The sequence below is a fragment of the Eublepharis macularius genome, chromosome 2 (assembly GCF_028583425.1).
Source record: "Eublepharis macularius isolate TG4126 chromosome 2, MPM_Emac_v1.0, whole genome shotgun sequence".
NCBI classification, from domain to species: domain Eukaryota; kingdom Metazoa; phylum Chordata; class Lepidosauria; order Squamata; family Eublepharidae; genus Eublepharis; species Eublepharis macularius.
The window spans coordinates 32,113,713-32,127,401 of record NC_072791.1 but is presented as its reverse complement, the minus strand read 5'-3'; the positions used below and the strand labels follow the sequence as shown (position 1 = coordinate 32,127,401).

Here is a 13,689-nt window from a genome sequence, read left to right as displayed (position 1 = left end):
ACTTCCTTGGAATGTCATTATTTCGATATTTCGTAATTTCGATATTACAGTAATATAAAATAAAAAACAGTTAAAAAGGAAGTTTCGCGAGTCCGTTCTGAGGATGGATTCACCCCAAAATGATTTTTCAAACTACCAGATTTGATTCAGAAACAGCATAATCAATAAATCCAATGCTATGAAGTAAAAAACAGTCTTTTGCAGACTACGGAGCACTTGCAAGTTGAATCAGCCAATAGGAACTCTCGGAACGGCCGGAGAGACAGGAAGGGGGGTGGTTTTTTAAAAAAACCGCGTAAATTGCGCATTGGCCCGTTCACGGCCACCGTGAAACTCCCGTTGAAAACCTGTGACCACATATTCGGGAGAAATGCAAATGAAATGCGTCTGTTTAATGAGGTAATGTGACCGGCACTTGGGATTGCATGGGGAATGTGGGGAACATGCGACTTAGAATGAGTAATGTGGATGTTTTTTCCAGCATTTGTTGTTGTTGTCCACAAAAGCTTTGAAAACTGTGCACCCTCCAAAACAGCCATTTTCTCTAGGGGAACTGATCTCTATGGCCTGAAGATCAGTTGTAATTCCCGGAGATCTCCAGCCACCACCTGGAGGCTGGCAACCCTAGTTTGTCTGTCCAGTATTTCCTTGAAGACCTCCAGTGAGGGAGTCTGGTAACTGGTTCCATTGTCAAATTGCCATTAAGAGTTTTCCTCTAATGTTCTACTTAAACTTAGCCTCCTGTAACTTATATCTTTTAGATTTTGCCTTGTCCGCTTAAGCAGCAGAGGCCTTGCCCTCTTGCATGTGACCGGCCTTTCTGAAGGCGAAGAGTGTCATCACACCTCCCTCAGCCTTCACTTCCCCAGGCTGAGCGTACCTCGTTCCTTTAGCCTTTTGCCCAGAAAATTAGACCATCTTTTCCCTTGCCTACTTCTGAACCCATTCCAATTTGTTGCCTGTGTTTAGTTTTGATTTTTACAAAAATTACAAATAACTGTGCTCTATAAAAACAATGCAACACTAGCAAGTAATAGACATGCATGGAGCACTCTACAGAGCTCTGTGCTCAAGTATATATTAACTTGATTGTTACCATTCTTTATAACAATGCAGAGCAATTGTAAACCCATATTTTTGTTCCATGAAATTTATAAAAGCAAGATTCAAGGCCAAATCTTATACCCTGAAAATCTTCTTGCTGTTCTAATGCAGACTAACCTAGCTGACTGAAACAATCTAAAAAAGTTTCCAGCATTTATAAAAAGTAGATTTAAACCGTCTACCGTCTCTTTAAAATACAAGCTCTGTTAATTATGACAGTTTGAATATTTTGCCAAACTTTATATACCCACATTTTAATGGTCTTAAACATATCGTAGCTGCCAACAATCACTCTACCACAACTTAATAATCACTCTGAGAGGCTTACTGTACCTTACATGAAAATACATGGATTGCCACTCCTATAAAGCAGCTTCAAAAGAAATTTGGAGTGAAGAAGTGGTGGAGGTTCTCACTAATATTCTAACTATTACCATAGTAAAAAGGAAAAAGAAGAATTATAAGCATTAGGAATAATGTTAAGATACAAGTTATTACCTGTCTTAGTGACGCCAAATTATTGTACTTTACTTATAAACTATGAAGATACATTTGTATATAAAAATATTTTGGAGTCAGTATTATCTAAGTTACTCTAAATGTATGTAGTGGAAAACTTATTTTGTACCACTAGTTATTTTTCTTGACTTTGTAACTGTTTATAATGCATATTTAAATTTTAAAAATTGGGGGGTGGGTGGGAGGAAAAGTGGTGGAGGAAGAGGGCTTGCTCTCCCTGCCAACCACCGTTATCTGCTCCATATTGCATCCCAGTTGCTTCCTCTCCCTCATGAGTGGGTCCAACAGCCGAAGAGGGAAATGGTAGCCATGGAAAGGCTCATCATCTGCTCTCCCTGCTGCTCTGATCCAAATTCCCCCCCCGCCCCTTGATACTGCCTGGAGCTCTCGTGCATATCTTTGTGCTCACTCTGCAAAGTTAGCCATCCATCTAGTCAGCAATTTCTCTTGCTTTAACAAGCTGGGATGAGATTTAAAATGCCAGTCTTTCCAAATGCCCTTCCACCTGCTCCTTACATGTACAAATTAACTTTGGACAGAAAGCCATTTGAGTGTTTATTTTTAAAGTGTTAATGATCTTGCCATGGAACCTCTATAGGGACTCGACAACAAATTTGTTTGGTACAGTTCCGGCTTGCCATAACCTGCCCTCTGTGATGTGTTATGAAAATACAGTTAGACACCAACACGATTTTATTCAGAATACTGTTTTGTTTAGGGAATAATGAGTTTATATTTAGATTTCAGGCAATGGAATTCCAAGATAAGAAAATGAAATCCCATCTGGTAGCAACTGGAGGGAGGTGTCTCCTTCTGGAAGTTCTTCTTCAGAGAGACTGTTATTTATCATCCTTTAAGTGACCTTTACACTATTTCCTTCTCTTCTGCCTTTTAGTGAGCTGTGGAACATGTAAGTTGTCATTCAGTAACTCCTTTCAAAATGCAGCCAACCAGCCAATTCTCCCTCAGAAATCTGTCTCTAACTCATTCAGAACACTGCCTCCTCCTGTCTAGTTCTCAACATGGCCAAATCTGTGGATACTTAAATCCATAGATTGGAGTCATCATGAACAGACAAGACAGATCTTATTACAAACCTGAGAAAAGCTGGAGGTTTGCAGGGGGGGGAAATGAAATCTTAAAAAAAAAAAACCTCAACAACAAAATAAAAAGCCTAAAATAATAGAAGCTCCATTTTATAGCTTTAAAAACAAATGCCTTCAGTGATTGTTGCTAGGCAACCACAACAGTATTGTCAGCCTTCAAATCTTGGTTTCTGTCAGTAAAAGGCAGGGAGAAGAGGAGGCATGGCCCTTTCTAGGCCTCAGGTGACTTGTTCCCATGAGATTTATATGATTCATCTAGGCCTGGCTGCTTGCTACTATTCAACAACAGCCATTCCACAAAAGGCAGTGTTGTGTAGTAGTTAACGTTTCAGAACAGGATCTGGGGAATCCAGGTTCAAATGCCACTCAGCCATGAAAGCTCCGTTAGCGACTTCTTGCCAGTCACGTGTTCTTAGCCTAACCTGCCTCACAGGGTTGTTGCAAGGATAAAATGGAGAGGAGAATGATGTAAGCTGCTTTGGGCCCCCATTATGGAGAAAATCAGAGTATAAAAGAAAAAAATAAATATCAACCTAGCTAAAGATACGTTGGCAGATATGTTGCTTTGTGAGTGAGAAGGAGAGAAGGCAGCAGGGGAATGTGATAATATGGGGGTTGGCAGGAGGAGGGAAAGAGGACATAGAGTGGGGATACAGGGGAAAGTGAAGCATCCTTGCAAATTCTTGTGAGTTCCCCACTGTGCAAGTAGCTGCAGTGGCTGCCACTGCACAATTGGGACATAGTTTTCCCGCATAGAAGCTGCCAGGGGGAGGGAATTAGTGAAAGAGGAAGTTGGGGTGGGGAGGAATAAAGTCTAGGGGGAGGTTTTATTTGTTTATTTAAAACTTTGTGTGCCCTTCTTGGGAGGCCAAATGGCTCCCCTTGTCCCATCTGATGTTCTGCCTTCCTTCCTTGGGGTGCCAAATATCTTTTTGTTCAAGCTAATTCTAGGAGCACCAATCATCTGCAGCTTGCCTGTCCTGCAAGTTAGAATTTTAATTGCCTATTAAACTGGAACCCTTTGTTCTGCTTTTTTGAAATTAGCAGGGATGGGTATTTTAGTGAAGGGTACCGTTCTGAAAAATATCTCATTTAGAGACTTGGGGAACAAAGGTGTTAAATATATCTTGCCTGTTAAAGAATAATAAAACTGGGACTGTTTCCTCTGTGGACCTAAAATTTGGCAGGGTCACTTCAGTGGCGTAGAAATCTTCTTTAAAATTGAATGAAAAACAAAACAAAACGGCTGTAGCCATAAATGAAACCAGTGGGAAACAAAAAAGGATAAATGTAATGCAATAATAAATTGAAAATTAAATTTAAAAAAGAAAAATGCATACCTTTACAGGGTGGGGGACTATACAGTTGGCAGTATGGAAATTCCAAATATCTTCCTGTTCATGTTCTGTTCATGCTGCCAGCTTGTGTGGTGAGGGAATGTGGCTCATCAATAGAGCATCTGATTTGCGTGCAGAAGTTCCCAGGTTCAACCCTTAGTTTCTCTAGTTAAAGCTCCCGTGAACAGGTTCCCTGGATAAGCAGCATAGACAGTTTCTAAATATATAAATAATAAGGATCAGGTCATAGGTGATATGAAAGGCCTCTGCCTGAGAAAACACTGGAGATAGGGTTCCCAGGCCCCTATACCCTCCTGGCAGGAGGGGGGGTGGAGTCCTGGTACTTACCGGGAAGAGCCTCTTCACACTTACCCTTTGCGCATGTGCGCTTCTAGTGGATGTGATGATGTCACTTCTAGAAGGGACTTCATTGCACCGGTTGTGGGAGTGTTCCTGTGGTCCACTGAGGCCAATTCTTTGATAATCGGCCCCTTTGAGGCCAAAATCAGCCCCAAGCGAACCATAGGAGCACTCCTATGGTTTGCATATTGACGTCACTTCTGGAAGAGGTGTCGTTGCGCCCTGCACATGCTCCTGAGGTGCCTGCCGGTGGCGGCGATCGCCGGATGGCCTGAAACCTCCCTCCAGTAACCAGCATCTGGTGAGCAAACAGGCAAACCACTGGGAGATAGCCTGCCACTGGCAGGCACCTGGGATCCCTAACTGGAGAGCCAGTGCCAATAAGAGCAGAGAACACACTTCCTTCACTACAGACCAATGGCCTGATTCAGGGTAAGGCAGCTTCATCTTTGTTGGGCAACAGGCAGCAATGAGCACCAAGTATGGGCAATGGGCATCTATTCTGAGCCCACAGCTTCCTGAATGTGAACTCCAATCCCCTCTAATGTATGTACTATACGCAGACCAGTTGCGGAAACAGGATTTGTGGCTGAGCACAGCCTTCTCCTCATTATTCAGTTACACTTGCTCAGACCCATCTTGTGCCTCTCCCAGCATTTCCCCAAACTGTCCTTCAGTACAAAACACATGAGGTAATGGAAACGCCCTCACATCACTTCCTCTTCCTCTTCTTCTCTTACACACACGCACACGCACGCATACACACACACAGAAAGACAATCATTCTTAAGTCTTAAGTCTCAATTTGATCTGGCAGCTGAAACCACATATTAAGTGAATGTGGCTATGAAGAAGCACTTTGAAGAAAAGATTGTTATTTCTCTTGGCTTGACCTTTCATATACTCTGTTCTTCCTTTGTTGCCAAGGTAGGAGGAGGAATTACAGATAGCCCTGCAACTATTCCTTATAGACTGACACCTCTTGGCTAAGAACAGGCACAGAATAGGAAAGTGGCCTGTTTCTGTTGGTTCTTTGACAAACTCCTCTCAGCTGTTAAGGGATGTAAAGTGGGCACATCTGAACTTAGTAGCAGCTACATAAGGGCCGCCCTTCTACATCTTTCTGCTCACTATCAACTGCTATGGCTGTTTCTTAAGGGGTCATGTGTGGTTTTTCAGGTCTGTCGCAGACACTGGCGAAGAAGAGACGAAGACCCCGCTAGGCCAGGCTGGTGTTCTGTGGAACTGCTGCTCCCCTCCAGGCATCAGTATCCTTGAGAAGCTCATCAAAACATGCCCAGCTTGGCTTCCACTGAACATCTCTCAGGAAAGGGCTGCTGAGCTACTCTGCAAGGAACCATCGGGGGTATGTCTATAACTCTCAAATAACACTGTTTCCTGCTCCTTAGGGGAAAAATAATTTGTAAGACTGGATTGCTTCCCCCCCCCTTAAAGACTTGACATTAAATCAAACTCTTAACGTAAGAAATATGTGACTTTTATTTTTGTCCCCCTCCCCCCGCTTCCCGTTGCCCTCACTTCCTCAAGCTTTAATAGGACCATTGGTGGGACGTTGAGTGAGTGTGTGGTTATAGAAGGAGGAAAAGATAATTCTGCATTTGATTTTTCCCCTCATGGGTTTATACCCAGCCTCTTTGCAATCTGCTCATGAAGCCGCTTCCAAGAATAATTAAAGTATGGTATACCATAGAAAATGACAAGTTTTAAAAACCTGCATTGAAATGGAAAAGAGCACTAATATCAATAAAACCGTATTCATAAAAAACACAATAGCAGAATCACATAATATTAATGACATTTTATTTTAAAAACCACCCATAGTAGCAGAAATAGTATCATTAACCTGGTAACGATATAATAAACCTGGTACATATACTTTTTAAACTGTTAATGTATGTTCCTGGTCAGTCTGCTCTGAGCCTGGCATAAGTGAGGGGCCGTGGCTCAGAGATAAGAGTATCTGCTTGGCATGCAGAAGTCCCCAGTTTCAATTCCTGGCATCTCCAGTTAAAAGGATCAGGTAGGAGGTGGTGTGAAAGATTTTTGCCTGAGAGCCAAGCTACAAGTGACGCCTGACACAGGTTGGGCACTTGTCAGCTTCCCTCAAGTATTGATGGGAAATGTAGGCATCCTGGTCTTGCAGCTGTAATGGAGAGCCAAGCTGTAAAACCAGGACGCCTACATTTCCCATCAAAACTTGAGGTAAGCTGTCAAGTGCCCAACCTGTGTCAGGCGTCACTTGTAGCCTGGCTCTGAGATCCTGGATAGTTACTGCCAGTTGGAGTAGATGATCCTGCCTTGATGGACCAACGGCCTGATTCAGTAGAAGGCAGCTTCCTGTATCAATGGGAGGAGGATGTCACAAACAGACAGATGGAAGACAAGATGCATACAACTTTGCAAAAAATCTCCAGATATTAGGTAATGTGAAAAACTTCTGCCCCAGGCCATGGAAAGCCACTGCCTGTCAGAATAGCCAATAATGACTTTGCTAAAGCTATGGACGGGCTCACTTTAAGCAGCTGCATGTTCAATATACATGGGGTAGAATTGATACGATAGCCAACTAGAATTTCTATGAACAAGGCAGTGGAGCAACTTTCCTGTGAGGAATGATTAAATTTGGGGTGGGTAGGTGGGTGGGAAGGGCTTTAACAGGAAAAGGACTACTTGAAGGGAATGGAGAAAGCAAAGAGATTTTTCTCCTCTCGCAGTACTAGATCTCAGAGTCATCCAATGAGGGGTAGGTTCAGATCAGAGGAAAGAAAGCATTATTTCACACAGTGCATAGAGAACTTAAAAATTCATTACCACAGGACATGGTGATGGCCTCTAGCTTAGGGCCAAAATAGATGTGATGATGTGATTTTCAGATCCCCAGGTATGAAACTGAGCTGCCATGGGGACCCCTTCCCCCATCTCTGTTGTTTCCCTTGTAAATCCTATCCTAAGTACATTCAGTTGCAGTCAGGAAAAATACAGGTACATGTACTGTGCCTTTCTTTATCTCTCCCAGCACTTAAGGCAGCCAAGGGAAGCATTTCCAAGCAGGGGATTAGTACATGGGGAAGTTAACCCCCAGTGCTGCAGCCCTGATCAAGATTGGAGGATCAGGTGGCTACTTTTGGCAGTTCTCACATCTGGAGACCTTAAGCATAGGTTCCCAGTGTCACATCTGGCTTGACGCTTAGATGTCTTTAAAGGGGAATAGAGAAATTCATGGATAGATCCCTCAGTGCCTATTAGAGAGCTGTGCTCAGAGGCAGCATACCACAGAATATGAGGCAGGATGGATGAAACCTGTTCTTTTCATATCCTGCTGGTTAGCTTCTCAGAGGCCCCTAGACCCTCAGTTTTACCTAGCAGAGCTCTTCTTAAATTATTTTGTTCTTATTGTCATGTTCTAACCCAATTGCAAGCATGTGTGAAATCACCTGTTTCCTCTCTCAGATCTCCTGTAAGACTGCATTCTCATTTGCCAGAGGTGCCCTTTCACTCCCTGTTATCAAGAAATTAATGCTTTGCTATTTGTTGTTCATTTTATTGTTAAATAGCAGCTTTGGGAAGGTAGGACAATTCTGATCAAAATCATGGTATAAAGGAGTTTTTTAACTCTCCCCCTATGCTCTTTTCTGGAACTCAAATCCCCCCTCCCCAGCTATTATTTACCCTGTTGGGAGAAACATACAAGCAAGCAAGGCAGTTTGTACATATAAAACTAAGGGACAAATAGCTCTGTGCGTGGAAAACTATACCAATCTTGTGCTGCCTAAAAGGAGTTGTTAACATTTATAAGGCAGAGACTTGCTGCTGCAGTATTCTGGATAAAAGAATAATTGCATTATGAAATCTTGACTTGGTTCTTACAATTATTGTTCATCGTATTATAAATGGCCCTTTTAAATAATTACTATATCACGTCACAATTCCTCTTTTCTCTATTTAGATATTCATTGTTAGGAAAGATGAGAACCTGAAAAACCTCTTTCTCTCGGTTCGTTTCCCAGCCCAGGCGGAGGCTTCTGAAGTGCTGGAATACAAGATTAAAGAAGAAAAATCATGTAAGTTGATCTCTAGTTATTAAATGTGTAACTCATCCAGACTGTTTTCCTATCTAGAAAATATCTGCACCAGTATCTATTAAAATACACACAGATGTGTTTTTGCATCTTGAGATGGGTGCCCTTGAATACCTACTTTGTCAGCAGGGATACTGTTATCAGAATGGACTGGGGCCTTTGCCTCTGTAGCTCCTTCTCTTTGGGATGCTGTCCTGCCAGAAGTCTGCAGGGCCAGTTCGTTGCTGATTTTAAGAAAGCAAGCAAAGACTTACCCCTGAAAGGCAATTAGACGATTCCATGAAAGATAAATTGACCACAGTCTGCTTGTGGTTGCTTAATAGAACCTCCAGGTTCAGAAGCAGTATGCCTTTGGATGTTTCCTTGCTAGCTACCTGTAGGCATCTGTTGAAAAGAGCAAGAGTAGGATATGAGCTTTCATGAGTCACAGCTCATTTCTTCAGATACCATCTGATTGGTCATTGTGCGAAACTGGATATTGGGCTAAATGGATATGCAGAAGAGTGGTTTGTAAGATTAGGATAATCTATCTATAACAAAAAATAACATACTAATACAATTAGTATATAATAACATACTTCTACAATTAATGTCTTTAAAAGATGTAACTTCAGGCCACAGGTCAGGTCTAAATCACCACCCCTTTCAAAACTGTTGGGAAGTAATGCTAGTATTGCAGGTGGGGAATGTGAGTACAGCCCTGCTATGTGCAGAGTTTCTGCAGTGGAAGTAGATCTCCCATCTGGAAAAACCTAGAGTTGCCACAAAGGAACATCCCTTGTTATTTGGAACCACAAGTTATTGTACAGTGCAGTGAAACATGTCATCTGTACTCAGGGAAGGTCTTAGTAGTTCTGGAGAACGTGTCAAAACCCTCAGACTCCCTGCACCTCCACCCCATGCCGGGGCTACCCTGCCCCCCAGCAAGTAGCAGTCTGAGTCCGCATGCTGGTGGGTGTGAGCTGGCCCTGCAAGCAGGCGGCATGGACTCTGGGCTGTCAGAACTGTGGCTAGATAATGTCCTTACTCCAGACTACCTTCTGCAATCAGACAAAAGCCCGTTGTTTTCAAAAGTTTACTGAAGAAAGAATGCATTATAGTCCACGAGCCTGAATACAATATTCAGGATGGTACATGTGAATTGTTACCAATGACAGGCAAAGCATGAGGTACAAAGTAACAGATCCCAGCAGGCCCAACCTCCCCCCATAGTTCTCATAACAATCCCTTTGAAGCTCGGAAAGCGAAAGTCCTTCGAGGCTGGAACAGCGGTAGCCAAAACATTCCTCCTCTGGGAGATAGCTGCCTGGGAACATCCTGGCACCTGTGAAGAAAGCACTCACAATACTGAAAGGATTAAAATGGAGTCTCTTTGGCACTAGCATACCTGAAAGTATTCTGAACATGACATGGGCCAGGGCACTTGCTACTCACAAGGCAGTTGAATGAATGGAGTGCTCGCTACAGTGGGGATGGCAGGGCTGAAGATCGGCCAGGAAGCAGAACCTTCCAGTCTGTCCTTGACTGGGTGCAGGGGTGGGCCAGCTTTAGGGGAAGCAATTGACTGTATAGCAGTCAAGGGGGCACCACTCTACTGCAGCTTATTGAACCAGCTGCTGGTCTGCAGCTGCCACTGTCATTAGTGTTGCCCACTTCAAGTTAGGAAATTCCTGGTGATTTGGGGGTGGAGCCTAGGGAGGAGGGAGTTGCTGAGAGGATGGACCTCAGTGGGGTATAAGAGAGCCGGCATAGCATAGTGGAGAGAATGTTAGACAAGGATCCAGCTTCGAATTCCCACTTCTGCCACAGAAGTTCAGTGGGTGACCTTGGGCCCATCACAAACATGCAGCCTGGTCAGCCTCACGGGGTCATTGTTGTTAGAAAATGGAGGAGGGAGAATGATATTCTAAGCTGCTTTGAGTTCCAAGCTGGGAGAAAAGCAGGACATAAGTAAATAAATGCAAATGCATGAATAACGATATAGAGTCCACCCTCCAAAGCTGCCATTTTCTTAAGGGAGATTGATCTCTGTAGTCTGGAGATGAATTGTAATTCTGGGAGATCTCCAGGCCTCATCTGAAGGTTGGCAACTGTAACAGGTGCCTACTGTGACTCTAGAGAGACAGGGAATGGTGGCAGCTGGGCAGTTGAGGGGAGGGGGCTCCATTCTCCCTTCCTGCAGTGAAGGGCCCTTGGCAGCTGCCCTGGTTGCCCTGCGGCTAAGACTGCCCCTGTCTTCCAGATCTGATCCTAGCATGCTCTGGCCTCATCTGGCCCCATCTTCATGGGAAATGATCGCTAAATGGGATGCTGGGACATAACAAGAGAAGATCTTCAGAACTGATGATCAAATAGTACTAGCAAGCAAAGTCAGGGTGCAAAGTTCCTCTTAATTTCTAACTTCCTATGTACTGGCCTCAGATGGCCATGCTATAGCTTGAATGCCTGCAGGAATTTATTTATTGCATTATCATCCTATCGTTTCTCCAACGAGCTCAAGGCGATGTACTAGATTCTCTGTTCCTCACAACAAAACCATGACTTACCTTACACTCGGAGAGAGTAACTGCCTGAGGTCACCCAGTGAGATTCATAAGGGTTTTTAATTAGAGGTAGGCACGAACCAGGAAAAAAACTGTGTGGTTCGTGGTTCGTCCCATTTCACGAACCAGGAACTATGAACCTACACGAACTTGCCCCAGTTGGCAAACTGACAGCTATTGTAAGGAGATGGTTCTGAAACCCTATAAATATGACAAGCTGAACTGAGCGGGAACGTCCACTTAGATCATTGAAGGAGAACGATTATATGAGCCCCCCCAAAGTTCTTACCCAAAGATAAGAAAGTCACAGCCAAGGAGCTTCCCTTCTGTGTAGTTATAATGGATGGTCTTCTGTTGATTAAGTTGGTTTTAAGAATGTTGAATAATTACGTTATAATAATAAAGGCTTAAAATGGAAGCAGAGAAGTTAAATGATTGGATATAGGAAAGCTAACTAGACACTTTGGGCTTCTTAAGTGTATCTGAATCAGGCCTGACCAGAGTCTCCTCTCTCTTGCCATGCAACCCCCCAATCTAAATTAGGTTTGCATTCCCATGCAATGTACTTTTTATGGACTGAGGGAAATCTTACGGAGTTCAGGGGGGGGGGGGATCTGAGTGCTGAGCAATCTCTGCCAGCCTAATCTATTTCTAAAAAGAAAGAAGAAATGCTGTACATTAGCTTCTTGGAGGAAGAATGGGACAGAAACCTCATACAGAGATTGCCAATATTATATATTCAGAAGTTTGCGCTCTCTCTCTTTCTCTCTCTGCTTAGAACATCGCCACATCTGGTGACAGAGAATCCCATAGAAGAAGTTCCTGGCTAGATCAGTCTGGGATCCAACTTTTTAAAAATAAGTTTAGAGAAGAGGCAGGGTTTGAACTAGGGACCTCATACACCTCATCTCTTGACCAGACTTGCTTATTTTGGTAAGAAGCCATTTCCCCCTCTGCATTTTTAAAGGGGGATGTGGCCCTCCTTAACGACACATCTGGCAGCTTTCCATGTAGCTTCATGCCGGTATCCACAGTTCCTGCTGGTAAGAAGATGAAGGGAATTCAAATGCTAAATGGGTAACAAGAGCGCCGCCAGGGTTAACCACACAATACTCTGTGCAGCCTGCCACACAAAAGACCTCTTGCAGATAAAATTCCTTCTATATTTTCTGCAGCAACTTCATCAGGTGGGGTAATGAGTTGTTCCAGAGAGGTTTTACACTTACACACACATGCACGAACGCACGCACACACACTTTGTCATTTTCACAGCAGTTAACAATCTGTACTTTGGAAGCCCCCACTCCAAATAAAATGAGAGTTATATTTTTGCTCTTAGGCGCCCTGAAGTGCTCTGCGCTCAATCTCATTTTCTGATAATTGTCCTTGCAAGAAATCGTGTTTGCCTCACTGGTGCTTTTGGAAAGCTTAAACAAAATTGTGCATATATTTCTTTGAATATCTGGCATTGCATGCACACTGCTAGAGTTTAGAAGAAGTATGTAAGTGCTGTAAGTGCTAAGGAATATTCATGGGCTCTCTGACATATCATGATTCAGAGATGGTTAAATTAGCTTGAACAATTGAGGAGTTATGAAACTATCTGTAGTAACATCTATGTATTATTCATAGGGAAGCTAATGAGGAAATTGAAGGGGATAACTAGGCAGAGGTTGACAATAGGCAGCTTTATTCTTCCAAGGGAACAGACCATTTTATCTTCAGCTTCCTTCATTAGTGGCTTGGAAACTCTGGATTATTCTGCATTGCTCTCGACTGCATCATTCTGCTCACAGATAACAGCGTGCTTTAAAGTCTTTCATTCCATGAATAACAGTTTAATGAAATGTTGCACAAACTAATTGTAATGGACACATGTAATAGAATTGCCTCTTCCTGCCTGGGACTATATTTCTTATATATTCCATCTTTCTTCTGAGGAGTTTGGTACAATGTTCCAGGGGTTCCCAGGTAAGCTCCCACCCAGAGGCTGGTCAAAAACTGCTGGATCTTCATGTGGAGAGATAGTTGCCTGCCCCTTTAATATCTCCCAGTCAACACAAGAGGGTGCACCTACTCATATCTTTTGCTCTGATGCTCCACTGCTCATGCAGGCAGGGAAGGCAAAGAGCTGTGTGAAGCATCAGGACAGGAAGCCAGAACGCAACTCCAGGAGGCCTGCTTAGCTTCTGAGAGGAAACTAATCAACTAATCAGTCATGCATATGGAATTGCTTTGTACAAATGTTTGGCCCATCTAATTTGGTATCCTATATACTAATAGCCAAGTGGCCCTACTCTGAGGATACTTAAATCTGGAGATTGGAGTGATAAACGGACAAGACAGATCTTCCTACACACCTGAAAAATTCCCCAAGTTTGCAGAAAAATCTGAAATCTAAAAGAAAAAAAATTACATCATTGAGGGAGTTTTTAAAAACCCCAAATGATAAAAGGAGTGCCTCTAGCTCTAAGAAATGGAGGCCTTCAGTGGACATTGCTAGGCAACCACAATAGTTTTGCCAGAGTTCCAGGCTTGATGTTTATCAGTAAAAGGTGTGTGTGTGGGGGGGGGGGTAAAAGGCAGGGGGCAGGGCACTTTCCAGGGTTGGTTTAGCCTT

At 43.2% G+C, this 13,689-nt stretch overlaps 1 protein-coding gene across 1 annotated transcript in view; it reads left to right on the top strand.

Annotated features, from left to right (window-relative positions):
- Positions 1-13,689, top strand: part of RIN3 (Ras and Rab interactor 3) — a 104,944-nt gene that overhangs the window by 25,339 nt on the left and 65,916 nt on the right. Inside the window, exons 2-3 of the mRNA XM_054972123.1 lie at positions 5,606-5,792; positions 8,394-8,508. Of these exons, the coding sequence (XP_054828098.1) occupies positions 5,606-5,792; positions 8,394-8,508 (302 nt within the window). The remainder of the gene's footprint in view (positions 1-5,605; positions 5,793-8,393; positions 8,509-13,689) is intronic.